This window comes from Protopterus annectens, chromosome 5.part1 (genome assembly GCF_019279795.1).
Source record: "Protopterus annectens isolate FY-2018-M chromosome 5.part1, PAN1.0, whole genome shotgun sequence".
In the NCBI taxonomy this organism is placed as follows: Eukaryota; Metazoa; Chordata; order Ceratodontiformes; family Protopteridae; genus Protopterus; species Protopterus annectens.
This window is the reverse complement of record NC_056736.1, coordinates 439087312-439114107: the sequence shown is the minus strand read 5'-3', so window position 1 is coordinate 439114107 and position 26796 is coordinate 439087312. Positions and strand designations below refer to the sequence as shown.

The following is a 26796-nucleotide window of genomic DNA, read 5'->3' as shown; positions in this document are numbered from 1 at the left end:
TCCTGCAGCATCTGGCATTTGTAAAAAGGTTGCTAACTTTTCTAGGGTACACAGTAAATGAAAAGAAGTCAAAACTAGTGCCCTCACAACAGATTACATTCCTGGGTGCCAGCTTAAATACAACGGCCCAGATGGCTTACCTCACGCCAGACAAACAAGTTCAACTAACTCAATATTTTCAATTACTGGCAAAAAAGTCCCATCTCCCTGCAAGAAAAATTCTGCAAGCCCTAGGATTCATGGCATCCTGCATACTAATACCATATGCCAGACTGCATACGAGGAAAATACAATGGTACCTAAAAAGTCTTTGGACTCAACACTCTCACAGTTTAGAAGCAGTAATACCAATGATTCCTTGCCTACAACAGGAGTTTCGATGGTGGGCACAGGCACGTCACCTAAACAAGGGTCAGCCTTTCACCCTACCCACAGCCAGGCAAACTCTAACAATGGATGCTTCGGATTACGCCTGGGGAGCACACATGGCAGGAAAATGCATGCAGGGTAGGTGGACCACAGACCAGATACATCTACACATCAATCAAAAAGAGATGTTAGCTGTACAAAATGCCCTAACAACTTTCAAGGACCTTCTGCATCCAGGACAATTATTATTAAAGACAGACAACACCACAGTAATGTGGTACATAAACAAACAAGGGGGCACTCATTCTTACCCCTTATGCAGGCAAGCCATGACCTTGTGGAACACAGCTCTAACGTACCAAGTTCACCTGCAAGCACAATTCCTGCCAGGAAAGAAAAATACTCTGGCAGATGATCTAAGCAGAAATATCATGGACCCTCACGAATGGAAATTGAATCCACAAATCTTCGGCATGGTAAAGCAAAAATGGGGATGCCCAGACATAGATCTTTTTGCCTCCCCACTGAACTGCCAACTACAAAAATTCTGCACAAGGACTTATCACAAACAAGCATGGAAAGTGGATGCTCTTTTGTTCAGCTGGAAAAACCTAAAAGTATATGCATTCCCACCTCTGTCTCTCCTTTCAAAGGTACTCCTAAAAGCCAGACAAGAGAAACCACAGATGATACTGATCACTCCAGACTGGCCATGCCAGCACTGGTACCCTATCTTAAGGAACCTTGCTCAAGGCCTACCATGGATTTTGCCTCAGATTCCACACCTTCTGATTCAACAAAACAATCAGATCCTGCACGAGCAGCTCAAAACCTTAAACCTGGCTGCATGGCAGATTCATTAGACAAACAGGCAACAGCTCTCTCTAAAGCAGTTATGGATGTCATTTTGGAGGCCAGGAGGCCTAGCACCAGGAAGGCTTACTCAGAAGAATGGAAATGATTATGTGCCTGAAACCAGGCTCAAAGCCTTGATCCTCTTGTTCCAAACATTCCTCAGATTTTACAATACTTAACTGAGATGCTGGACAGATGCCTATCCTTCTCATCAATTAAGATCCACGCCTCTGCCATTTCAGCACATTACAACACGGATCCTCCTTTATTCTCTCATCACTTGCTAAAGCAGTACCTCAGAGGGGCTAAGACCGCCCCGGAGAGCACCAACACCAACTTGGGACCTCAATTTTGTTTTGGAAAAACTGACCCTGCCTCCTTTTGAGCCAGCCTATACAGCCGATCTAAAATTTTTATCATGGAAAACAGCTCTGCTCCTAGCAGTAACTTCAGCACGAAGATTCTCAGAGCTACAGGCATTAATGGCAGTGGAAACTTTTATAATTTTTCATCAGGACAGGGTTTCTCTAAGGACAAACCCTACCTTTATGCCAAAGGTGGTATCTAGTGTGGCTCTTAACCAAACCATCCATTTGCCAACTTTTTATCCAAACCCCAGAATAAATGGGAAACACTTCTGCATTCTTTGGACATACACAGGCAGCTACGCTTCTACGTGGACAAAACAAAAGCTATCGGGAAATCTGAGCAACTGTTTTTTGCATATGCTGCAGGATCACAGGGCAAGGCTATCTCAAAGCAGACTATATCCAAATGGATAGGATATTGTATTCATTACTGCTACACACTGCATGGAAAATCAGTTCCAAAACACATTAGGCCACATTCCACCAGGGCTACAACCACTTCAATGGCCTTTCTCAGAGGAGTACCTACAAAGGAAATTTTAGAGGCTGAAACTTGGAGTTCAGTGCACACCTTTACCAAGCATTACCACCTGCCTCTTTACTCTAAATCCAGAGCAGGATTTGCCACTGCAGTTCTGCAGGGCCTCATAGCCAATCCTAACTCCTTATAGACCAGCCACCCAACCTTAGCTTTGGGATTTCACCCAAGTATGATGACTGCAGCAGTGTAACACGATGAACATAGTACAGTTTTGCACCTACCATAAATGTAGATGTTCGAGTGTTCACACTGCTGCAGTCCTGGTTACCCTCCCTCCATCCCCTCTGAACTGGCTGGCCTTATCTATTCCTTTCTATCCTATACAACCTTTGTGGCGTATTTGCTTGTAACTGAAGGTATTACTGTTATTTTATATGCATAACTGTTATTAGCAATATGTATTGCCTATCTTCTTGGGGGCACCTGACATCTAGGGCAAGAAAAACTAAAGAAAATGGCGTCGGATGCATCTTATATACCCCTGGCGCACTGACGTCAGGGAAGAAGCGACAGCAACCGACGCCAGATCATGACTTTTGAACTCTGGCCGACTGTGGGAAATATAAACTGTTTCTGAGACATCTAACAATGAAGATGTTTAAATATATAGACATGATATTGCGAACATGTTTAATGTGAACTTTGAAAGAATAAAATGCACAATTTACTTAAATACAACTAAAATTCCTTTACTTTTTTTTTATACTCCTTTTCTGTTCCCTGTGCCTGTCAACTATCTAGTTATTGCCACTACTGTTGATTCATTCTTCATCACCAGGGCACGAGCTGCTCATGTTACAGCCATCATCAAAGCATCCATGTGGGTATTTCCCTTTTTATTCCTTAAATCTTCCTCATAGCATCAGAAGTAAGGAATTTCTATGCCTTACCTGTGTAGGCATACATTTTCCTGACTATGCTCAATGAAGGCTTCCATGCTGATGTAGCTTGGCAAAGTCAAGCACATACCCGCAGCCCTTAGAGCTGCATGCACTGCATCCTCTGTTGACATTGCACCAGGCTGGATGCTTCCCTATCCCCAGTATGGGCAAGCAAACACTGGACATTACTTCCAGCCTCCCCTTTCTGACTCTTCAAGTGCTTGAGCCATTGATCATTCTTGGGTCATTTAGGTCATAATAGAAGGCTTCATCTCTCTTACTTTTTTAATAAGTGCCATAGTATTGTTTACATAATGTAATTTAATGGATAGCACCTCAGGAGTGGGAGTGCAACATCCCTTATGCTGTAGCAGAGTCTCAATACTAGAACATGAATCTGAACACCTGATTGCATTTGGTAAGGTTAAGTCCATCAAGTTAGTAACTAAAATGACTGGTCACAGTGAAGATCCATGCGGTATTCATTATGCATCGTTATCCAAGATCCTAGCATATCCTTCAGTTGTTCATTCTTATTGTCCTGCTACTCAGCCATTCAGCTATCCATCTAATTATGAGTAATTTCACTACCTGCAGACCGTGATCTGTTGCATCATACACCAATTCCTAGAAGGTCAAGCTGTCTGCATTAGGTGAAACTACTTTCTCTTAAGCATGCTGTCTCAAATCATACAACTCCTCTAAGCAATTTAATAGCCTAAATGGTATCATTTTTCATTACCTTACTCCTCATACCATTTAACTAAAAACAACAATTTTATAATTTTATTTTATGCCATTATTTATTTTTTTGCCTTTACAGACAACATAGTGTCAAACCAATTCCGCCTTGTGTTAGTATCTCAGCATAAAAAAAATACATTTTGTGATTCATATAACAGAAAGGCCTCTTTCAGTTCTACTCATTCACTGAGATACATGTACAGATTCAAGTATCCAGTTATCATATTGTAATAAATAAATGTTACCTTATTACATTTGCTGTTTCACTTTCTCGGTAGAAATTTTGACACATTAGAGATGAGGTCAGATATGATAGGTGAGGAGCTAATGTTTTGAAGAATACTTTTCCTATCCACTGGGCTGTGTGTTCAAAACATTTTGAAGGAACAACTAAGTCAGTGAAGGGAGATAAACACACACACACACACACACACACACACACACACACACACACACACACACACACACACATGCATACGTAAGCACACACACGCACATACACACACACATGCATACGTAAGCGCGCGCACACACACACACACACACACACACACACACACACACACACACACACACGCACCCACACGCACAGATGAATACGTAAACACACACATACACACATGCATATGTAAGCGCACACACACACACACACACATATGCATACATAAACACACACACAAACACACACACACATGCATACATAAGCGCACACACACATGCATACATAAGCACACACACACATGCATACATAAACACACACACACATGCATACATAAACACACACACATGCACACACACACACACACGCACACACACACACGCACGCATACATAAGCACACACACATGCATACATAAACACACACATACACACACACACACACACACACACACACACACACACACACACACACACACACAAAACAACATATATGTGCAGGCTAGGATACAACACTTCAGCTCAAGCCTTGGACAACTAAGTAGCAGAGTTAATTGCACAAACTCCACTCCACACACTTTCAGATAGAAACAACTCTGATCCAAAACAATTCCAAAACAGCAAAATCTTCAGAAGTCAGGAATCGAAAAACAGGAACCAAAGTCAAATCCAAAAGCAAATTCTTTATTCTCCAGCGCCTCGGTGTAACCACCTTTCAAGAGTGTTTTGGATCAGAGTTGTTTCTATCTAAGTAGCAGAGTTAGCTGTCAATGATATAAACAGGCACTGAATATCCAGAAGACAGCATGCAGTGCTTACAGGCAGTTAGCTGCATTTAAGAGTATGTAAATGAGTCACACAGCAATTGTGCAAGTGAACCTAGCTTTACAAACTGAGAAAGTAACCAAAGCCGTGCTGTGAAACATATATGCAGAAACACAAGGGACAATCTATAAACTGGCTGTGTGCAGCACATTGTGATTGTGCAGGAATATAAAATGGGATTGAAACTGATATATTTCAATACATGGCAGTGCTTGTAGCTTCACTGCATGCGTTAGCATGTTACTTGGTAGGGCAACACCAAATGCAGAACACGGCTAAGTAGTAATATACTATTTGCAGCGACACAATGCTAAGATGTGCATGTATGTGAACACATAATGTATTCTAAAAGCGAAGGAGTGGGCATACATGACAGTAAGCAGAAAGGAAACCAAGTAGAGCGTCCCACAAAAGGACGACATACAGGAGTGTGCTGGATCAGTGGAAGGGATGCAATCTATTAATTGCTTCTTTCTTTGACTGCAGAGAGCTCAACAAAATTGTGCTGATACACTTTTCATTGTAAGAGGAGTTTCCCTTTTCTCTTTTGTTGTGTAATCTTGAAATAATCATATATAAGTCTGTGGGGTGTGGAGGACTTGCTTCTCTTTCAAATTGTGTATGGGGACTTGTCCCACTGCAAAAAATGTTGTTTCTGAGGATTGCCAAAGGGTGTTTTAGTAGAAATGCTTTCCTCAATTAGCAGTTGAAGAAATGACTATCGATTGATGAAAATGAATCCCGGGGAAGGGAGGGCAACTTTTATTTGCAGATATTGAACCTTTTTATGTTTTTGAGAGAAGGGGTGAGGGAGAAGGATGAAATGGAAAGCAGAGAAGGAAAGGAGGATGAGATAGTGTGTGGAGGCAAACAGAAAAAACAAATCCGTGCAAACAATGGCTGAGGAACGGGTGAGATATGAAGAGTGGACGTGTTGTCTCTCATTCTGGCCAAAAGGGACATTAAAGGTAGACATCCCCATGTGATGAATCAGGCTGTCTAATGGTATGGGTCACACACTTCCCTGGTAGCCTCATGGTATGGATCAGCCAGTCAAGCCAATCTGCAATTTGCTTGTAGAGGCTGTCCATGTGGGTGATATGTCTGCCCACTGTTCTCTCCATTACAGTCCACAATACATGCACTAGTTATGGTTGGGGTATTTTAGGTAAAATAGGTGGGCTCCCTGCCAGTGAGAGGCCAAACCCCCCTTCAGTGATACACTCTCAGCCTCATCACCCTCATGAACTTCAACCACAACCAATACAGGGACGGGTCATAGTGAAGGCACCTGCCAAGAAATATCGTATCAAGACCTGCAGTGGGGAAACAAAATTACAAGGCTGTTTAACTGAATCTGTCCTGACAAGGGACTAATAATTTAACAAGCATGTTAGCCCTTGTGAATGGAAATAATGACAGCTAACTGAAAGCCTCTCCTGCGTCTGGTGGAAGGTGACATTATTTGCATCATGACTGTCTCATGTTGAAAGATAAACGGAGCATCAGTGCAACATGATAACTTAAAGATGAGCTACTAAAACCACAGATACAATCCCATAGATATTTACCATTAGCCACATGACAAGCAGTAGGAGATTGTGTGTCCCCTGAACATATGTTAAGATCAGTAAACTGAATAAAGTGCAGCTATTCTTGAGGGGGGTGCCATGTAGTGTGTGTGCTCACCTTGACATGGTGCAGTGTGACTGCAGCCCCAGAACAGGACTCTGAAGAAACCCATACAAAATATAGTAGGCATATTACATGCAGGGGTGCTACCACCACCTACAACAGAATAAAAAAGAAAACAAACATATAAAACAATTAAAAAAATACTTACAGCATCATTTGGAATGTCACTGCCTAACTCCCAGTTCCAATGCACAGAGATCTCCTGTGCCATAGTTTATCAAAATGATAACTGCATGGTTCCCTCATCCTGGTAGTACCCACTGCAGTGGGCAACTCATTAACTATGTCATACTTGGCATCCACCTTTCTAAATGTTCCATGACAGGGGCCCTCAAATGACTGCAAAGAAGGTAAACCATTATGGTGTTCTCCTGCAAACACCATGCAAAGAATATCTGGCAGACACTGGAAGCTGACATTCCCTCACATCTCCTAAAAAAATGTTACAGAACAAGGTAGTATTATCCTGTGAATTACATATACAGTGTGATTTTTGCACTGTGGCTACTAACTAAATTGCATGTGCATATCCCCAGAGGCCACCATTTTCCTAGGCTGTCATGAAGATATGGGAAGTTACAGCACAGATTTGGGCAGCATTATACAGAGGAACAGCAGCATTGTTTGGATTTATATACTGGTTGAAGAGATACAAAGTACTCCAAAAGTATGTGGTAAACTGTGTTTTGTCTACTTTGCTAAAGATGTGTGACCTTCTATTTGAATTCACATTACTAAAGCTAGCAGCAGACATGTATGTATGTGCATGTGTTTTATGTTTGTAAAAGGTACTGGCAACAAGGTAGTCAGAGTATCAAAACAACCTGTTCCTGTACATGCCTGTCACTTTTACATTGCTCTTTTGCTCTGTCAAATGTAGATGCTGGGCTTTGATGAGAACAGCTGATATATTTCTACACACATTTCCTGCCCCAGTGTACTACAGGAGAAACCCCAACTGTCAGCAGCAGGGATGGCTACCTTACCCTATACAAACCTGCTGGCATGTAGACTTGTTCTATGTATTCACATAACTGTCACTGTCTACCCTCTTGAAGAATGACTGCACCAAGACCAAATTTTGAAGCATCACAAAAAAAGACTGGTTTGTGAACATTATAATATCTTAAAAGTGGGTGGACTGGCAATTTTCTGTTTCAGGATAATCAAATGTTCTTTGGTGCTGTGCTGACCAGGACCAGGTTACATCTCTGCATGTCAGCTCTTGTAGCAGTGTTGAACATTCCCTCAGATCTGGAGTGAGCTTTCCTAAACAGTTGACCGTGCCAAGAAAACGTTGTAAGGCTGTGGCATTATCTATTGCTGGCATCTCAAGAATTGCAGTTTGCTTGGAAGGATCTGGTCATAAGCCTGAACTGGTAAACAATAGCCCACATAAGTAACTTCTTGCAGCCTGCATTTATATTTCTGAGGATTCAGTTTAACATTCACTTCACGAGCATGATCTAAAACTTTCCTGAGGTTTCTATCATGTTCAAATTCACCATTGCCTCCTACAAGATAATCATCTACTATAATAGCACATGGATACCCAGAAAAAAATTGCTCCATCGCACGTTGAAAGACTTCAGTAGCAGAATTTATCCCAAATGGCATTCTCAAAAATCTGTACCTTCCAAATCGTACTGAAAGTGGTTAGCAATGAAGATTTGTGATCAAGCAAAATTTGATGAAATTAACTTTTTGCATCTAAGACAGAAAAAACACTGGCATTTGGCATAAGAGAAGTAACTTCTTTGACTGTATGCATTGGATGATGAAGTTGTTTTAGTGCTTTGTTAAAATCTCTTGGATCAATACATATTCTAATATCATCTAAGTTTTCTTATAAACTGCCACCATGGAGGATAACCTTTCAGTTGGTTCTTCTAACAGACAAATTACACGTAGGCGTACCATCCTGTCTAGCTCAGCTTTGACTCTGCCTTGCAAGGCTACTGGAACTTTCTGTGCTGGTCTAATGACTCTGCTTACCTCATGGTCTAACTTCATGGAGTACATAACTGGGAGTGTACCTAGTTTCCCTTCAAAAATATCAGTATAGTCAGAAAAAATAGTCTGTGCAAATTTTTTGTTGTTACACATGCTTATATGATATACTTCTTTATTAAACAAAAGCAATCCCATTTTTAAACTGTCCTTGAGGCCTAATGATGACTGCAAATACCTTGACTATGTAAAACTGCAAGTTGTAGCTGTTCCAAGCAGAATAACATGAAAGCACTACTGAGCCTTCGGTTTGGATTTCCTCACCATCATAAGCAAAAAGCTTTGCACACTTTGCCAGATCCAGTTTCTCACCAGCTTTTACTCTAGCAAACACTTTTAACCAGTATCAACTTTCAGCTCTACAGGTCTCCTAGAACAGTACAAAATACTTCAATCTTTGCCCACAAATGTATTGCATTGACTGTTTCACAAAGCACAGACACGCCACCAACATACAAAGTAGGGTTGCAGCTTTCTGTATGATCAGCTTGCCTCTTTGAATGCTCTTTTTTAATAAAAGAATGTGCTCCTTTATATCTACAGAGATTTTTGAAATTATTCCACTTTTTATATGTTTGGCATCACTGACCAAAGGCTAAGCACTTCTCTCACTTGGGCTCATGGCTACCTCCACAATTATGACAGTTGATTATGCGGCTTGTCACAGGTTTTTATGAGTCATCCCTCTACTTTACTGAGTGTGCCATGGGTTTTACTGTAGCTGCTCTGGGTTTTACTGAAGTGACCACACCCTTAGGCCTGTTTCTTGTAACCACGTGCTGCATACTATCAACATTAGCACTAGAAGGCACTGCAAGCATGCTTTTCTCATTTGTAAGCATATTCATGTGCTTTTCTGTGAGCTCATATATTTGACAAATCTCTATGGCCTTATTCAATGTTAAATCACTGTCTCAAAGCAAAATCGTTCTCACTGCATCATCTTTAATACCACACACAAGCCTGTCTTTTATCAGCTCATCAGTCAGATCACCAAATCTGCATGTTTTGCCTTATTTCTCAAGTTGGTTATATATGCTGCAAAAGTTTCATCAGGCTTCTGATCTCTTGTGTAAAATATATGCCTTTCCATTGTAACATTTGTTTGTGGGTTGCACATTTCTCTAAATTTACATTTTAAGCACTCGGGGTCTTCCCGTGTTTCAGCCGGTACCACAATATGGTGGTCATACCCCTCCATTGCAAATACAGCAGATAAATGCACAAATGAATGCTCCCTTTCAGTGGCTTCTGAACCAGCTACATTAAGCAGAATACATGCCTTTCTTCATGCGTCTTTGTAAGAAAAAGCAGCCTGTATTATAACATTGTACCTTTGCACAAGCACTCTCCATTTTCTGCAACATTATTATCAAGCACAAGTCGACCAGGTCTGCAAAATCCTTCTGCCATGCCAACAAACAGTAGTATAAATTTGCCCCTTGTAATTACATTCAAACATACACCAGGTAGTTGAAAAATATTCAACTGCACAACAATCTCTTCGAAATAACTGTATTCTGTAAAATTGTACTGTAGTACTGCACTGTAACACTTTGCACACTTTGAATAGATTGAATAGCTTTAGTTGATGCAAAAAAATAGCATATAGTGAAAAACTATAGTAATTTTCCCTTTTTTATACATTTTATGAGATTCTGAAGTTATTTTAAGCATTTTCATAAGCATTGTGAGTACTTTTATAAACATGTTGCAGTTTTGTACATTTTGTTTAATTAGAAATTTGTTGTGAATGCTTCGTTTTATATTCATTGCATAAAAAAAATAAGTTAAATGAGTTTTAGTACCTGGAATTGTCTTTCTGACCTGTTTGCGAGTCGTTTAAGCTTCAGATGATTCACTCATGTATATCCCTCTGTTACTGACTGTGCACCTTATGGTTTTGACTTTAGATCCCACTTCTAACACCATGTCGCTTGTCTTGTGTATTTAAATAAGACTATGAGGCATAGGTGTTCATTTAAGTTGTTTATTACAGACAGACCATCAGGATGGATGATTGGAACATAAAACCTAAACAAACTAACTAACTGACTGCTACACACATACATGCTTTTACTCTGGCTGCTCACTCAAAATGACACTAGTTTGCACGTGCTCAGTACTTACATGCACATGCCCATAGCCTGGAATGGCTCTTAAAGGTACAACACACACTCTGATCTACATGGGTGTGTGTGTGTGTGTGTGTGTGTGAGTGTGTGTGTGTGTGTGTGTGTGTGTGTGTGTGTGTGTGTGTGTGTGTGTGTGTGTGTGTCATTGTACTGATGAGTGTGTCCCACTATTACCTCTTTCCTGTAAGTGTTGGCATATGTAATGCATTGCGAAGCCAGGTCATTTACTGACCAACATAACACTATGTACTTGTAAAGATGAATATATCTGGACTACATGTCACTGCTTCTATGCTACCATGTATAGCACCCATTGATGTCTGGAGATGCTGGTGGTGTGGCTGCCAGTTGTTGGAGATGTTCTAGTACCACCACACGTTCATTGCACAGTGATGTTGATGCACCTTCCATGACATCCTTGTGTGTTCACGGTCTGGTTGTGACAGTATCCTGGGACTGTCCAGCCCGTTTCCTCATCAACATATTATGAAGCTGCAACATGCCAGAAATATCCTACAGAATTTGTTAGGATCAGACAGGACCACCCCTAGAAATGTCAAGTCAGAGTAAGCAGGCTTTGAACAGACTAAACATATGCCTGGCAATGTTGCATGTTTGTGCATGTGCAGCATTATATTGGTAATTGGCGATAGAGTGTTATATCCATATGGGTGTCATAAACCCAGGCTCTAGGGGGTATCCACATCAGCTGCAATAGACTATGCACATGGAGTTACTACATAAAGACATATGAAACATATAGCTATTTACTTTAACATTAATCACAGTACCTGCACTCACAATTAGTTGGCCAAGTAGAATTTCAGTATGCAGGAAATAATGAGATGTTTGTCAGGTATATGAATCATGAAACTGCCTGGGTGTTTTATGGACAAACTGGTTATGATCCAATGCATCACACATGACCTGTTAGTACATGGAATGCTAGCCCTTCATGTTCATAAATAATCATGACTGTCACCCAGGTGAGGCCTTTATTACTGCATGTTTTCAATATATGGCATCCAGTGCCTCAAAGAGTTGGATGACAACACAGAATGCATTCATAGTATTTGCTTTGTCGTTTGGTGTGCTAAGAAACAATGTATGATCTTCCACAAGTAGAAGTATTATATCATAGAACTTACTGAGTATTCTATAGGTGAAGACATATGAAATACTCAGTCTGTCCTCTGTTGGTCTATGAAAAGTCCCTGTAGCCGATATGAGAAACAGCTACACATACCTTGGTTTTTCACAGGTATGGGAAGGCCATGTATGTCTATTGATTATATTTGTGGGTGACACATATTAATCAAGACTCATACAAAGCTGACTCTAAAGTGATGGATGATTTCTTGATAGTGAAAACATAGTAAGTTAACTGTAATGATATTGATTATGTTGGTGCTAGATGGTGCTACTCAGATGCCAGTGAAAACTGCCTAAGGACTACAACATGTTACTACATGATGGCTGTTATGACTCCAAACATTCATGATGTATACAATGATGATATTTTTGGCGTGCTTTCCTCCTTGCAGTCAGCCATGCACAATTGTTCAATTTCCTCAGTAGAAAACTATGAACCACAACTTTGTTCATCATGCATACATTTTTATATCATTAGGATTTTATTTTACTATTCTGATTCATTTGTTTGAATGTATGCATTCATTTTCATAGATCTGTTGCATATTTATACTCAAAGTACTAGAGTAAACCATGTGACTATGAATTGATTTGAGTTTGTTCATGTCTGCAAACTGACGATTCTGAGCAAGTGCACATTGCATACTATGCAACACAGTTACAAATCCCAGTCATAGTAACTCACTGTAGAAGGTGTAAACTTTCCAGTTTTGTTAAGTACTGTTGAAAGAATCTTGAGTGCTGCTTGGAAAATTTGCAATAACAACTAACAGTGTACAAATGTGTATAAGTTTTGGGGGGGTGTACCCTTCTGTTCAAGGCAAGACAAGCTTTCTTATTTTGGATAGCTACTTCTCAGCTTTTATTGCTGATTATTTGCCATATCTGTTCATTCCATAATTTATCTAGATGTTCAGCCTATTTGTTCTTCTATGGGAATATATATGATGTGCATTTTTATTTGTTCTGTCCTTGGGTAGTATTCACATAGATAGAATATTTTTGTTATACTCCTTACAGGTTTCCTGAAAACAGGCACATTGGAACTGCATCCCTTTAGCATGTAAACAAATACATGAATCAGCATATTTCTATTGTTTATGTTATTGTGGTATTAATTTGTGTTTTATTTTCTCTCTGCAGTTCGCAGTGGCTACAGGATCCAAGCCGACAAGGAGAGGGACTCCATGAAAGTTATGTACTATGTGGAAAAAGAGTTGGCACAGTTTGACCCAACAAAGCGGTCACCCAATAAATGTAAGACAAATATCTCTTTTTTTTGTTTACTTACTGTCTTGCCACCTTACAATGAATATGATTTTGGCCCTGCTCATATGCAGTCAGCTCCATCCTACCATTGTTATATTTATGTTTATATCCCCTATCTGAGCCATGCAGTATATAATGACCAGTATGAAGACTTATCCATCAAGGGAGTGTGCCCTTTTGCAGCCATCAGAATGTATCCCATACTGGTAACTTACCTGTTGAAGCAGGAGCAGAATGTCTGTGTTACTGGAGCTTAGAATACATCTAGGGTTTGTGCACACAAGACAAGCCCACTGTCCCCCTTTCCTTATTTGCTTCCTAACAGCATGCATTATCAGAACATCACTCTGTGCTGTTCTCTCTCTACCAGCACTTTTTACTGCTACACCAATCTTTACTGGCAGTAAGGGAGATGAAAATCCTATCTTGCCATCCCTGAGAGGTAAGTGACTTTCAGCACTTGATCTTAACCCCAGTTAGACCTCCTTTTTCCTGCTCTGATTACTGGTATTGAAGCTGGATAAAACCCCCAGCACCAGTGAGCTGACCAAGTAACACAAAGTCTTACTTTTTCCTGTTGATGAGGCTTAAAAGTAATACAGTTAAAATGCTCAAAACAGCAAATGAAATGTTATAAAAAGAACTGTCACGGGGAATATATTACAGATTAAGTATAGTATATCTTACTTGCAAATACCTGGTGACAAGACAGGAGATGAGGCTGCTTTTTCTGTCTTGATTGTTTTGTTTATCTTTCTACATTTTGATTTAATGAGAAGTTGTATATTATATAGGTTTATAGGTGTGTACTAGGTTGATGGCCTTGGAGCCTTTACAAGCCTAGCCCATAGAAGTGCCCATGGATGGTCTACATGACCCATCAGAGTGTCTGAATGGAGATCTACTTGCAGGGAAACTGTAAACATTTAAGACGAGTTTCAGAAAGCATTTATCTTAATGTTGTCTGAAGACCCTGCAGTGATTTCACAGAGAACCTGACAAAATGATATTCTGTGCATACAGGCCTGTGGGATGATATGCTGTAATGTAAACATACCAATAAACTTCCGCACAGTCGCAAGTATATTTATGTGGCTTCTTACAATTTGACCTTCTGACACTGTTACCCATACTTTTCCAAACCTTTTTTACATACATGCATCCTGTAACCCCACACTATATGATGCATTTTACATAAAACAATTGCATTTCGTACATAATTAATTTATTTTTATTCTGTTTGCAGATGTTATCACAATCTAAGTTCAGTTCCTTGGAATGTGTTGTAGGAACTCTATTTAAAAAAGAAAGGTTCGGTGCTCTCTAGTATTCTTTTTGCTTTTGTTTATTTGCCCTGTTGTTTGGTATTCAACTGTAATTAAGTATACTCACGAAGAATTGTTGAATATTCAGCAATTCACTTTGTGCAATTTGACACCAAATTTTTCACAATTAAGTACTTTTCTGGAGATCCTAGTTGGAACATCAGCAGCTATCAGCAGCAGAGGGAGACACAGGCATCGCAAAAGAGGGAAGTGCGCTGGTGCACTTGTTAAGGTGAGACAGAGGGTTTTTCGAATGGCACTCCTAAGTTTACATATGGAGAACCTCTACTCCCTGTGCAATAAGATGGAATAACTGTTAGTCTCAATGAAACTGACAAGGATATTTCACTTTCGTCTGTACTGTGTTTCACAGAAACCTTGCTAAATTAATCCATTCCAGACTGCATTATATCTGCCAGGCTTTCAACTTTGCAGAGCAGACTGAGTATTGGAGATATCAGGGAAGAGTAAGAGAGGTGGAATCTGCTTTTATATCAATGAAGGTTGTTGTACTGATGTTGCAGTGTTAAGTAAAATGTGCTGCCCTGACTTAGAAATTTTTTTCTTAATTGTAGACCTTTTTAAGCACCTCGGGAATTCTCTTCATTTATTCTGGCTAGTGTTTATATTCCACCTCTTGTCTATATTATAAAAATGAAAGTATATCTAATCGAATGCTGACATCATCGGAAATGCCAGAACTCGAAATCGCAATTGTGAGATCGCGGTACAACGAAAATGGGAATATTTACCCTTTCCTCACTGTAGTGCAATCTCTGAGTTGAAATATATATTTAATGGGGGGTGTGGGGGTGCAGTCCCCTACAATTGCGATTTCGAGTTCTGAGATTTTCAATGATGTCAGCATTCGAGTAGATAAACTTTTATTTATCTAATATAGACCCTTCCACCTCATGCCTGTGTGAGTGCGGCACTATAAAATCTGTCTGATCCGATAATTACCAAAACTCCCTTCTGATTATTCTAGGGGATTTTAGTAAGGCAAATCTCAGTCAGCCATGAACTTCCTAAATTTACACAGCATATAAGGTGTCCTACCAGAGACAGAAATACACTGGATCATTCTTATACATTATTAAAACAAACTTATCATGCTGTCCCCCATACATCATTGGGCTTTTCTGGCCACTGTGTGATCCATTTGCTTCCTTCCTATAAGAGCAAGTTAAAATCTGCTAAAGCTGTAATCAATACTGCAAGAAGGTGGACTATTGAAGCAAAGTTGAAGCTGCAAGCCTGCTTTGATTGTGCAGACTGAAGTGTATTTGAAGATTTTTCTACTAACTTGCATGAACTGACAGACACAGTGACATCTTATGTTAGTTTCTGTGAAGATAAGTGTGTCGCCACTAAGACCTGGTTAAAATTTAATAACAGCAAACCCTAGTTTACTACTAACTTAAGCAGCTTTGTAAAGCCAAGAAAGATGCTTATATAGAAGTGGGAATAGAACGCTTTTTAGACAGGCAAGGAACATACTGACAAAAAAAATCAAAGTGGCTAAAAAGAACTCTTCTGAAAAGCTGAAAAAAACTGTTTTTAGCCAATGATCCTGCATCAGTGTGGAAAGGTCTACAAAACATTACAAACTACAGGAAACCATTCCCCTGTACAGCTGGCTGATGACTTGAATGTTTCTTACTGCAGGTTTGATAAGCCTGAGGCTACAAATGACACTGTTGTCAGCTCTCTCAGTGTTCGGACTTATACGACTCTCTTCCACACATTCTCACATTCAACTTTTGTTTATTATCTCTGAAGAGGACGTGTGTCATTTTTGTAAGACAGCAAATTAAGAAAGCAAGAAGTCCAGATGGGGTTTCACCCTCTTGTTTAAAAATCTGTGCTGATCAACAGGCTCCCCTTTTTACTTGAATTTTTAATAAATCTTTAGAGCTGTGTGATGTTCCCTTATGTCTCAAACAGGCCACAATCATTCCAGTCCCTAAAAAATCTATTATAACAGGACTGAATGACTACAGACCTGTTGCTTTGACATCGGTGGTTATGAAGACTTTTGAGAGGCTGGTGTTAGCTCACTTGAAGGATATTACAGCTCCCCTGTTGGACCCCCTTCATTTTGCTTATTGAGAGAACCAGTCAGTGGATGATGCAGTTAATATGGGCCTGCACTATATCTTGCAACATCTTGACAACCCAGGGACATTGTGGACTTCAGCTAAGCATTTAATACAATAATTCCAGAACTTCTTCCTGTGAAACTCTCACAGCTTTCTGTTCATGCCTCCAACTTTCAATGGATCACCAATTTTCTGACCAATAGGAAACAGCAGGTGAAAATGGGGAAATTTACATCTACCTATTGCACAATCAATACGAGTGCCACCTGTGTGCCCTCCCCACTACTATTTTCATTCTATGCTAATGACTGCACCTCTAATTTTGCTTCTGTCAAACTTATTAAATACATGGATGGAACAATCATTTTTGGGCTGATCAGGAATGGTGATACGTCTGCATACAGGTGGTAGGTTGAGCAGCTGGCCCTTTGGTGTAGTCAGAATAATCTGGAGTTGAACACTCCTAAAACTGTGGAGGTGACAGTGGACTTTATTAGTGATACTATGATATTATCCCCTCTTTATATTTAACACTGCTGTGTCAGTTGTGGAAACCTTCAAGTTTTTGAGATCTGTAATCTTCCAGGACTTGAAGTGGGAGATCAATGTATGGTCCATCATAAAAAAGGCACAACAGCAAATGTACTTTCTGGGACAGCTGAAGAAGTTCATCCTCCCACAGGAGATGTTGATTTGGTTCTACACAGCAGTCATTGGGTTTGTTCTCAGCTCATCCTTAACAGTGTAGTTTGAATCTGTGTCCAAACATGACAAAAATAGGTTACATCGAATAGTCAGGTGGGCTGAAAACATCATTGGTCCCAATTTGTCCTCCTTACAGGACCTGTACTATATTACCTAAAGTGCTTTTCGTACATACAGTGTACGAACTTCTTCAGAGAAACCAGATCATTAAAATCAGTTCACTTAAATACCCTACCACAATCAGCTGATACTAAAAGGCAACAATTATCTTAAAGATACAACACCGTAAACATGTATTTGTCTTAATAATTTTTAAACAGTATTAACAATTTAAAAATATTTTATGCACTTGTATCAAAAATATATATATTCATAAAAATCCACAAAATAAATTGATTAGACTGCATATAATATCAAAAATAGAAATAAAAATGAATAATAACAAATAAATAAACTATTTCACTATGGCTACCAAAACAGCAACTGTCAAAACCGATGACCAACCTTAAACCCCTGATACCTTCAATATAATAAACTAATAAAATAAAATAAAATTCTACCTATTAAGGCTCCTAAGCTTTAATAATGCCATAATAGAACATAAATCATTCAACCCTGGCCAATTATAAGAATATAACCTATTCTGCCATATTAATTCCAACCTTTCCAAGTATAATTCAAAAGGACCACCCCTAATATTAGACGTTATTTGATCCAAGACCCAAAATTTAAAAGTATGTGTGGGATGTTCAAATACATGTTTAGCCAGAGCATTATTCATTATAGATTTCTTAATACTATAAATATGCTCGTAGACTCTATCTTTAAGCCTCCGAACAGTTTTGCCCACATAGAAACATGGTCAAGATTGGCATTGGGCTATATATACCACCATTTTAGAGTTACAGTTAGTTTTATACTTACTTTTCAAATCAAAGTTATTAATTTTAATATAATTACTAACCAACATGAATTTACAATACGGAGATCCTGTTCCAGAGAGGGGTAGTCTCTGGGGTACATACCTGTTTCTCCAGCAGGTCCTGTTTATATCACAGGCAATGTTTAATTCTTTAGAACATGCAATTTTGGTGATGTTTGTTTTGCAGATATGCAGGAGGTCTATGAGGGTGGTGTCTGACAATGCCTTGTATGCCAGGCATAGATTTCCCCTCAACAGTCGGTAGGAGACAGAATACCGGGACAGGGCTTTGATGCGGTCTACATAGGACATGTTACTTATGTCCTCTATTCTTTTATGAGAAAAATCTGCAGACAATCCAATTGTTGGATGTGCCTGGTTAGTATATATCAAAGGGGACATTGTACTCAATGATAGGTCTGATGAATGATGAACAATGACATCCTTGGACCTAGATGCCATACATTGGTTTATAAGTTGTGCAACACAGAATGATTTCCTCACTGCTGTAGACACCTGATGGTCAAAGGATAGATTACTTTCTATTTATATCCCTAAATCCCTGACTACCATGTCAACTCTTAAGAATGTGTTGTCAATATAACAGTTACCAGGGGTGGATGACTTCCCAAAGGATAATACTATGCATTTCTTGGCATTTAGTTTTAGAACATGACTTTGACACAAGTTATTTAACTGTGTCAGCCTTTCCTGTAGAATATTGGTGTCAGTTGCAGAATTCTATGACAGCTCCTAATTTGCAATCATCTACAAATTTAGTCAGCCAGAAGCCCTTGACATTGGATTTGACTTCAGACAAGTAAATGCCAAAAAAAAGATCAGTCCCTGTACCAATCCCTGAGGACTCTACTTGTGAATGGCCTCTTAGTAAAGGTGGACTCCCAAATTCTAATTTCCTGGGTCCTGTCTATGAGCCAGCTGGCTATCCATCAGGTAACATAAGGGTTTATACCTAACCTCTTAAGTTTGTCAACAATGCCTGAGTGGGGTATTGTGTGAAATGCCTTGGCTAGGTCAAGGTAGGCAGTGTGAACTAGTTTGCCCTCATACATTGCTTTGGTGGTGACCTTCTCGAAGTCCACCAGGATGAGTGAGCATGACCTGCCCTTGATAAAACCAAATTCGGTTGGGTCCATTGTCTGGAGGTTTCCTATGTCATAATCAGTCATTTCCATGATCATTTTTCCATGGCTTTGCATATGCGACTAGTAAGACTAATGGGTCTGTAGTTTCCAGTGTCAGTAGATGGCCCACCTTTATGCACAGAGATGACTGTTGCTGTTCTACATTTGTGAGGTATGATGCCTGTTTGTTAGCTATAGCTAAATAAAAATTCCAGAAGGCCTGATAGATCATAGCTCATGCTATTTAGAAGGCTTCCTGGGATATTGTCTGGGTCCAACAATGCAGTATTCTAGGCCTTTGAGACAGCAATTATGACATAGGAAACCTCCAGACACTGGACCCAACCCAATTTGGGTAAGACGGCGATTCAGGTTGTAGCCTGTTATAGGTCCCCCAACCATAACCCAAGACTCTCACTCCACATTCCTAAGCACCCTGGAAACTATTAGGGTCCAACCCAACATTCTCTTGCTAGGTGACTTCAACTACCCCTCCTTCAACTAGGAAAATTACTCACGTACCAATACACTGGCCCAACACTTCCTGGAATTCATCAGTTCCAATGCCCTGGTACAGCTCATTCTTACCCCCACTAGAGGAAGCAACATCCTTGACCTGGTTATTACTAACATGGGCAACCATTGCTCTACATCAGTAGTCAATTCCTCCCTGGTTATATCCGACCACAAACTGATCACCATGGAAATCCCCCCCCCCCCCCCACACACACACAAAGGGAACCACCATAAAAAACTTCTCCAAAGCTGACTTTCGGGTCCTAAAAACAGAGGTGGCTAGCTTCCCGGCACCCATGTTAATGGAAAATAGATTCATGACTGCCGAATCATACACCAATGCACTGTACGAACACGTACATAAATGCATGGAACTAGCCATACCGAAGAAAACCAAGACGCTCTCCTCCAAAAAAAGGAAGCCAATCTAGTGATCCCCTGCCATAAATAAACTCTACAACAGAAGGAAAAAACTGTTACAGAAAAAGTTGAAGTCCCAAGACTGGAAAAACTCCCTTATTAGCCTCAACAAAAAGTTGAGATCCCTCATCAAAACCTCTAAAGCCAGCTATGAAGGCAGAATTGCAGCAGACACTAAAAACAACCACAAAGCCTTCTATAGTTATATCAAGAATCTCTATGGCAGTACCCAGGTTTGCTCTGAGTTGCTGCACAATGGTACTTCCTATACTGAGCCAACAGATATTGCCAACATACTGGCCAACAGATTCAGTGCCAACTTTACCCCCCCCCCAAAAGACCAATCACAATACCAGAGGAATGCCGGGCACCCAGCATTACTGCAGCACAGGTTAAAGCTGCATTGTCCAAGGCCAAGAATACAGCTTCCATGGGACCCAACAATATCCCTGGATGTATTCTACATGAACTACAAAGTGAAATGGCACCATATCTGTGTGCCCTGTTCAATCACAGCCTCACCTCAGGCTTTGTCCCTACCGAATGGCGCACTGCTACAGTCATCTGTCCTTAACGGGGGAGTGACTACAGAGCCTGGGAATTATCACCGCATTAGCCTGATGAGTCTGATATGTAAGGCTATGGATGCATCATTATGGACCTAATTAACAAGGATATAGGGAATCTCCAAACTCTAGACCTCATGCAATTTGGTTTTGTGAAAGATCATGTCTGCTCAACCTGGTTGACTTCTTTGAGTCTGTCACCAGAGATGTGGATGAGGGCAGGGCAGTTCTTGCAGCCTACCTCGATCTTCTAGCCAAGGCCTTTGATACCATTCCCCACTCAGGAATTATTGATAAAATCACCAAACTGGTCATCAACCCCTATATCACTAGGTGGGTTGCAAATTGGCTCACAGATAGAACCCACAATGTGAAAAGTAGTGGACTCCAAGTCAGACTGCCAACCAGTCACGAGTGGAGTCCCACAGGGATCAGTCCTGGGTCCTCTCCTATTTGGCATCTACTTTTCAGAAGTCCAGGCCAACACAGAGGGACACTGGCTGACCAAGTTTGCAGACAACTGCAAGCTGGGAGCCATTATTAACTCCCCAAGTGATGTAGACATCCTATAGAAAGGCCTCACTGAGACCAATGACTGGTGTGAAACCATGGCCTTAAGCTTAATGCCAAAAAATGCGTTGTCATCCCCTTTGGGAAAAACTCAGTTCCCACTAATTACCTCATCAATGGGAGCCCACTGAACACTGAAGGCGTTATAAGAGATCTGGGGACACAGGTTGACAGCAACCTCTCCTTCGACATTGCCACTGTGGTCAGAAAATCCTTCTATGTGGCACATCTCATTACCAAGGGTTTTGCATCCAGGAAAAAAGAGGTCATCACCTCTCTCTACTATTCCCTCATTAAGCCATTCGAGTACAATGCCCCATTTGGCATGCACCTCACTAGACACATGTAACAGCTGTAAAGACCACAAAAGTATCTCACGAAGAGGATCCTAGGCCTTAAACAGATGTCCTACATGGACAGACTCAAAAAACTCCAGCTATTCTCTGTCTCATATCATGTACTAAGAGACAATCTCTGCTTGACTTACAAAGCCATGTCTGACCCAGCTCTGTTAGAAATGCTACATCTAAAAAAATCCTAATCCCTCTGCACCACGTGCTCCGGAGACCTCAACCTCATTACCACAATCAACAGAACATGCTGGAGGGACAGGTTCATAACCCAGAGACTGCCCATGCTCTGGAATAGACTTCCATACATGTTAAGCAGAGAACTTCACTGGCCCTCTTCAAGAGAAACCTTGATGAGTGGATGGGAAATAGAAAGTCCACCCCAGGGATCACTGTAGTGGCTCTACTTGATAGAGGCACTGGGGACTAACATCGGACGGCACAATGCCAGGGCACGTCTATGGGCTAGCCTTGTAAAGGCTCCAGGGCCATTAGCCTAGTACACACCTATGAACCTATGAACCTGTTTCCTAGTGATCGTAGGGAGAGCTATATTTGAAGGTATTTCCTGAAGGGAGGTTGAGGGAGAGATAGGGATAAGGTTAGAGTTGAATTTGTCTGCCAGTAGGTTTGCTATATCTTCTGGCTTAGTATATGTGCCACCATTAAAAAAGAGCTCTGCACACAACTGTGTATTGCATTTGAGGTTGTGGACATAGCTAAAGAATATCTCAAATTTAGTTTTGAAGACTTTATTTGTCCTGTGAGTTGTTTGTTTAGTTTGATGAAAATGCTTTAATCATGCTGGGTGCTAAGCCTCTATTTTTTGCCATGATTTTCTTTCTTCTGTTATACAGCCTATTGATGTTGTTTTGTCACCAGGGAGACAGAGAAAGAGTGTCACAGAAGTTTTAGACTAAACCAAACAAGGACAATGATACACATCTAAGTAATATGTATTGCAATAAGCATGAGCTGTGATAGATACTAGGGAATAGAGAGTGTATAAATAAAAGAGAGTGTAATAAATAAAAAAATAAATTAAAACCAGGAAAAGATCTCTGTGACCAGTTCAGAACAAGTAAAATAATATATTTAAAGTAACCCTTGAGGCATTGGCATTAATTTATAAAATCAAACAGCATAATTTCTTTTCATTAGGTATAATTAATAAGTATAATGCTTCTAATGCTTCAAATGCAAAATAAAAAAATGGCACCTAAACATGCTATGTTGATTGATCTTCTCCAAACACTTTTAATATACTGCAGAAACCACCAAGGTGGCTGAACAGCTTCCCATTTGTCAGTAAATGTAATGAAGCACACATTCCTGCATAATGTGCAAAGCACACACACAAAAAACAGTCATTGGCTGGCAAGTTAATTAAAAAAGTTGAGAAACGCTAGTTTTGAGCAGTATGAAGTAGCTAAACAGTAAAGTGAGCAGCTAAAAAATTACATAGCAATATTTGATCAACAGTTGCAAGAAGCAGCAAAACCTGACAAGCTCATAAGTCAAGTAATATACAAAAGTACAACACAATAATAATTTAGTGCAGTACAACATAAAATACTAAACAATATTGCAGAAGAAGCCATTTAATAAATCAGTTTGCAAGGGAAGCAAGAGGTCAAGTTTACATGGAGGGTACTAGTGACAGCTTAAAGAGCCTAAAACCCAATCTGCAGGAGTTGTGTTTATAATAAAGCAGTCAAATGACAATTTTAGCAAGGGATTTTCATTTATAACAAAGGTATGTAAATCAGCATGTGCATAGATTCAAAAATAGTATCACTGTCCCAGTAAGATCACTACTTATACGATATCTGCTGGATATACAATAGTCTTTGATATCTATAGTATTATTATGAATGGTATGTTAATAACGTCTGAAGCACATTGAGAGTTATATGAATTTAAGAAGTTTTGCACCTTAGTTTTAAACATGGTCAAGTGTTGTGCAAATCTAAATTGTTATAGTAACTGATTCAGCACAGCAGGTGATATTTCAGTAACCACTTTTTCACACCATAATTAAGCCACAGGCAAACCTTTTTAATTTGATAGCATTGTCACTATTGGCCATTAAAACACAATGCATTGTGGGTGTTTTAAGTGTACATGCAATTGATGCAATATTCGAGATGCATACATTTAAAGACTAGTGAGACAACTAGAATAGTGGCATGAGTCATAATGGAATGCCAAATGACTATCTGCATTGTGAAATAGTGATACTTAAAGGGCTCTGACAAACAGAGAAACCTACAGATTTTCTTAAGTCATGTGCTTATCATTTTTGTGGGAAATGTTCATTGCAATAACTGGTAAGGTACATCTGAACTTGGCAATCAGTGTACCAAGCCCAATTTCTTTCACAGATTCAAAAATAAGCAAACTGATAAGACTGTAAAGCTTTGTTATTACATTGGCCACCCTCATTTCTACATGTATCTTGAAATTAAGGGAAGGGTCAAACATATTTTTTATTTGACGCATTTTGGTTATAAACCTTTTTTAGGAAGTTCAAGGAACAGATGAATCTAAAAATATAAAACAAGCAATTAAAAACAAGTACAAATCTAATATCACATAATCCATTCTTTCAGACTTTTTTAAACTAATACATGCTGCACTTATGGGATGTTTACTTACACTTAGCTATGCAGAATGACAGTGACCAAAATTAACAGCTTTTTGAGATGTGCTTGTGTTATACAAATGAATCTCCCAAGGCTATGTGTGCACAGAGCATGGTTACATATGGAAATAGAGCAAATAAATGTGATATTTAACATTTCAACTAAAAATATATCAGTATGGTTTGTTTTAATTTATATAAATGCATGATTGCCTATGTCATAAGTGATGATTCAATAAAGATGTTACTTGTTTTAAAGAAAAGAATTGGAACAAATGAAAAGATTCTTAATATTTTCAAAAACTTTACTGTGATTGATCTTAGAATAGAATGACATAAAACTTGCAATCATTTCATCAAACATTTACTGCATCTGGAATAAATGACTATATTATAATCAAATTAGGACATCAATAAGGCACAACCAAGTAATCCTGTGATATCATCTGTTAAGCCTAGAACCAAATCATCTGCAAACAAGACCACAGAAGTTCACCATCTTTTGTTTACACCCAGACTCGCAAACATTCAGATGACATCCATGCGGTCCACAAAATTATAAACATTTGCTAAATCAATAAACAAGGCTAAGCAACATTTAGAAACATCATGAGCCATGTCTATGTCCTCCATCAGGAAGGCTATAACAGAAATGACAAACCTATTTTTCTGAGAACCCAGTTAAAAGTCACACAAAGTGTTTGTTTTCTTTAAATATTACCACAGCTGATCATCTGGGAGTTTATCAAAGATTTTTGACAGTGGTGATAAAAGAGCTGTTACCCTATAGCTTTTTACTCAGTCCCTGTTACTCTTGCACTGTTATTCAGTTTTAGGCAATTTATTTCCAATTGTCTATTTTCTCCATAATGGAATTTACTGTCTGCCATAATTATGATAAGTCATCTTGAACATTGGTCACTTTACCTCTTTGATAACTATTTTTTCTTCTCAGCAAAAACACAATGCATACATTTTAGTCAAGCATCTTTTGTTTTCTCAATAAAGTGCTTCCCAAATGAATTCTTTCTTCTCTATAGCTCTCTCTCTCTCTCTCTCTCTCTTTGTCTTTTATTTTTTTATTCTTGCTTATCAGTCCATAGAATATTAATTATTTTCTATTTTATTTCATCCTCTGGTCTAAGGTCTGTAAACCTCTTTTAAATATTTATTACATATGTATATTTTTATCTAAATTTTACACTTGTGTCTATAAAATAATCTGATCTACACTTATCTCATCAATTTACTGTTATAATCTATATTAATCTTGCACAGAACTGGCAAATGATCATTAACTATGCCATACAGTACCTCACAACAGTTTAGCACCAAGTCGAACAAAAGGATTTGTGTTGCCTACATCACAGTTGTTTAGCATCCAATCTAACAAAGATCGAAAATCACAAATGTTTAATACCCAGTCCAACAAAGAAGCATAACCAGATGCCACCATTTGCTGATGTCTGCACATATTGATACTGACCTAATTGAGAAATATTATCCAGTATATCAGGATCAGGTGCTTACCAGTTGTGGTCGCCATAACCAAACACAAACTAACCTTCTTCTAAATCTTAACCTTGAAATATGTTTATTATTTAACCATAAATATGCTCTTGTAGAGTTGGTCAACTATTCTTATAGTGGCTGACTCAATTATTGTAGTATAACTGAAGAACATGGAGTTAGTTTTCTTCAAGTTTGCTATTAACGTTTTTTCTGAATACATCTGAATGACTTATCATAGTCTTCCTTAAGTTTTTGTTAGAGGAGATCTGATGTATTTGAAAAGAATCAGACAATTAGCACAATTATTGACATTTAGCACAAAGCAGTCTTCAGCCAGGTTGTTAATCAAGACAGAAAAATAACACAAGCCCCAGTATTTATCCCACGGGGACACTGCCTATTAATGTAACAGTGTCAAAGGTGTAATAATCTAGAGTAAACTTAAATGTCATATTATACAGATAATAACTAAGTGTCTGACTGGCTCATTTCTGAATCTCTTATTTTCTATTTTTGAGAGAAGCACTGAATAGCTTAAAGTCTTGAAAGCCTTTTATAGATCTACTAAGATGGCAGCAACCAGAACCCTTCTCCATGTTGCTATAGATAAGATTAGGTGCACAGCAGATGGTAGGGTGATGTAGGCTCTCCTGAATATGTGCTGATTACAGAAGAGAAGTCGCCATTTGTTTTAATCTTTAGCAACCTTAGCATATACTATGTTGTTTTTATAACTTA

The 26796-nt window shown here is 39.2% G+C and overlaps 1 protein-coding gene across 3 annotated transcripts in view; it reads left to right on the top strand.

Moving 5' to 3' along the window:
- Positions 1-26796, top strand: part of ILDR2 (immunoglobulin like domain containing receptor 2) — a 2395614-nt gene that overhangs the window by 1918046 nt on the left and 450772 nt on the right. For all 3 annotated transcript variants that reach the window (XM_044073090.1, XM_044073088.1, XM_044073089.1), the window contains one exon: positions 13156-13269. In XM_044073090.1, the coding sequence (XP_043929025.1) occupies positions 13156-13269 (114 nt within the window). The remainder of the gene's footprint in view (positions 1-13155; positions 13270-26796) is intronic.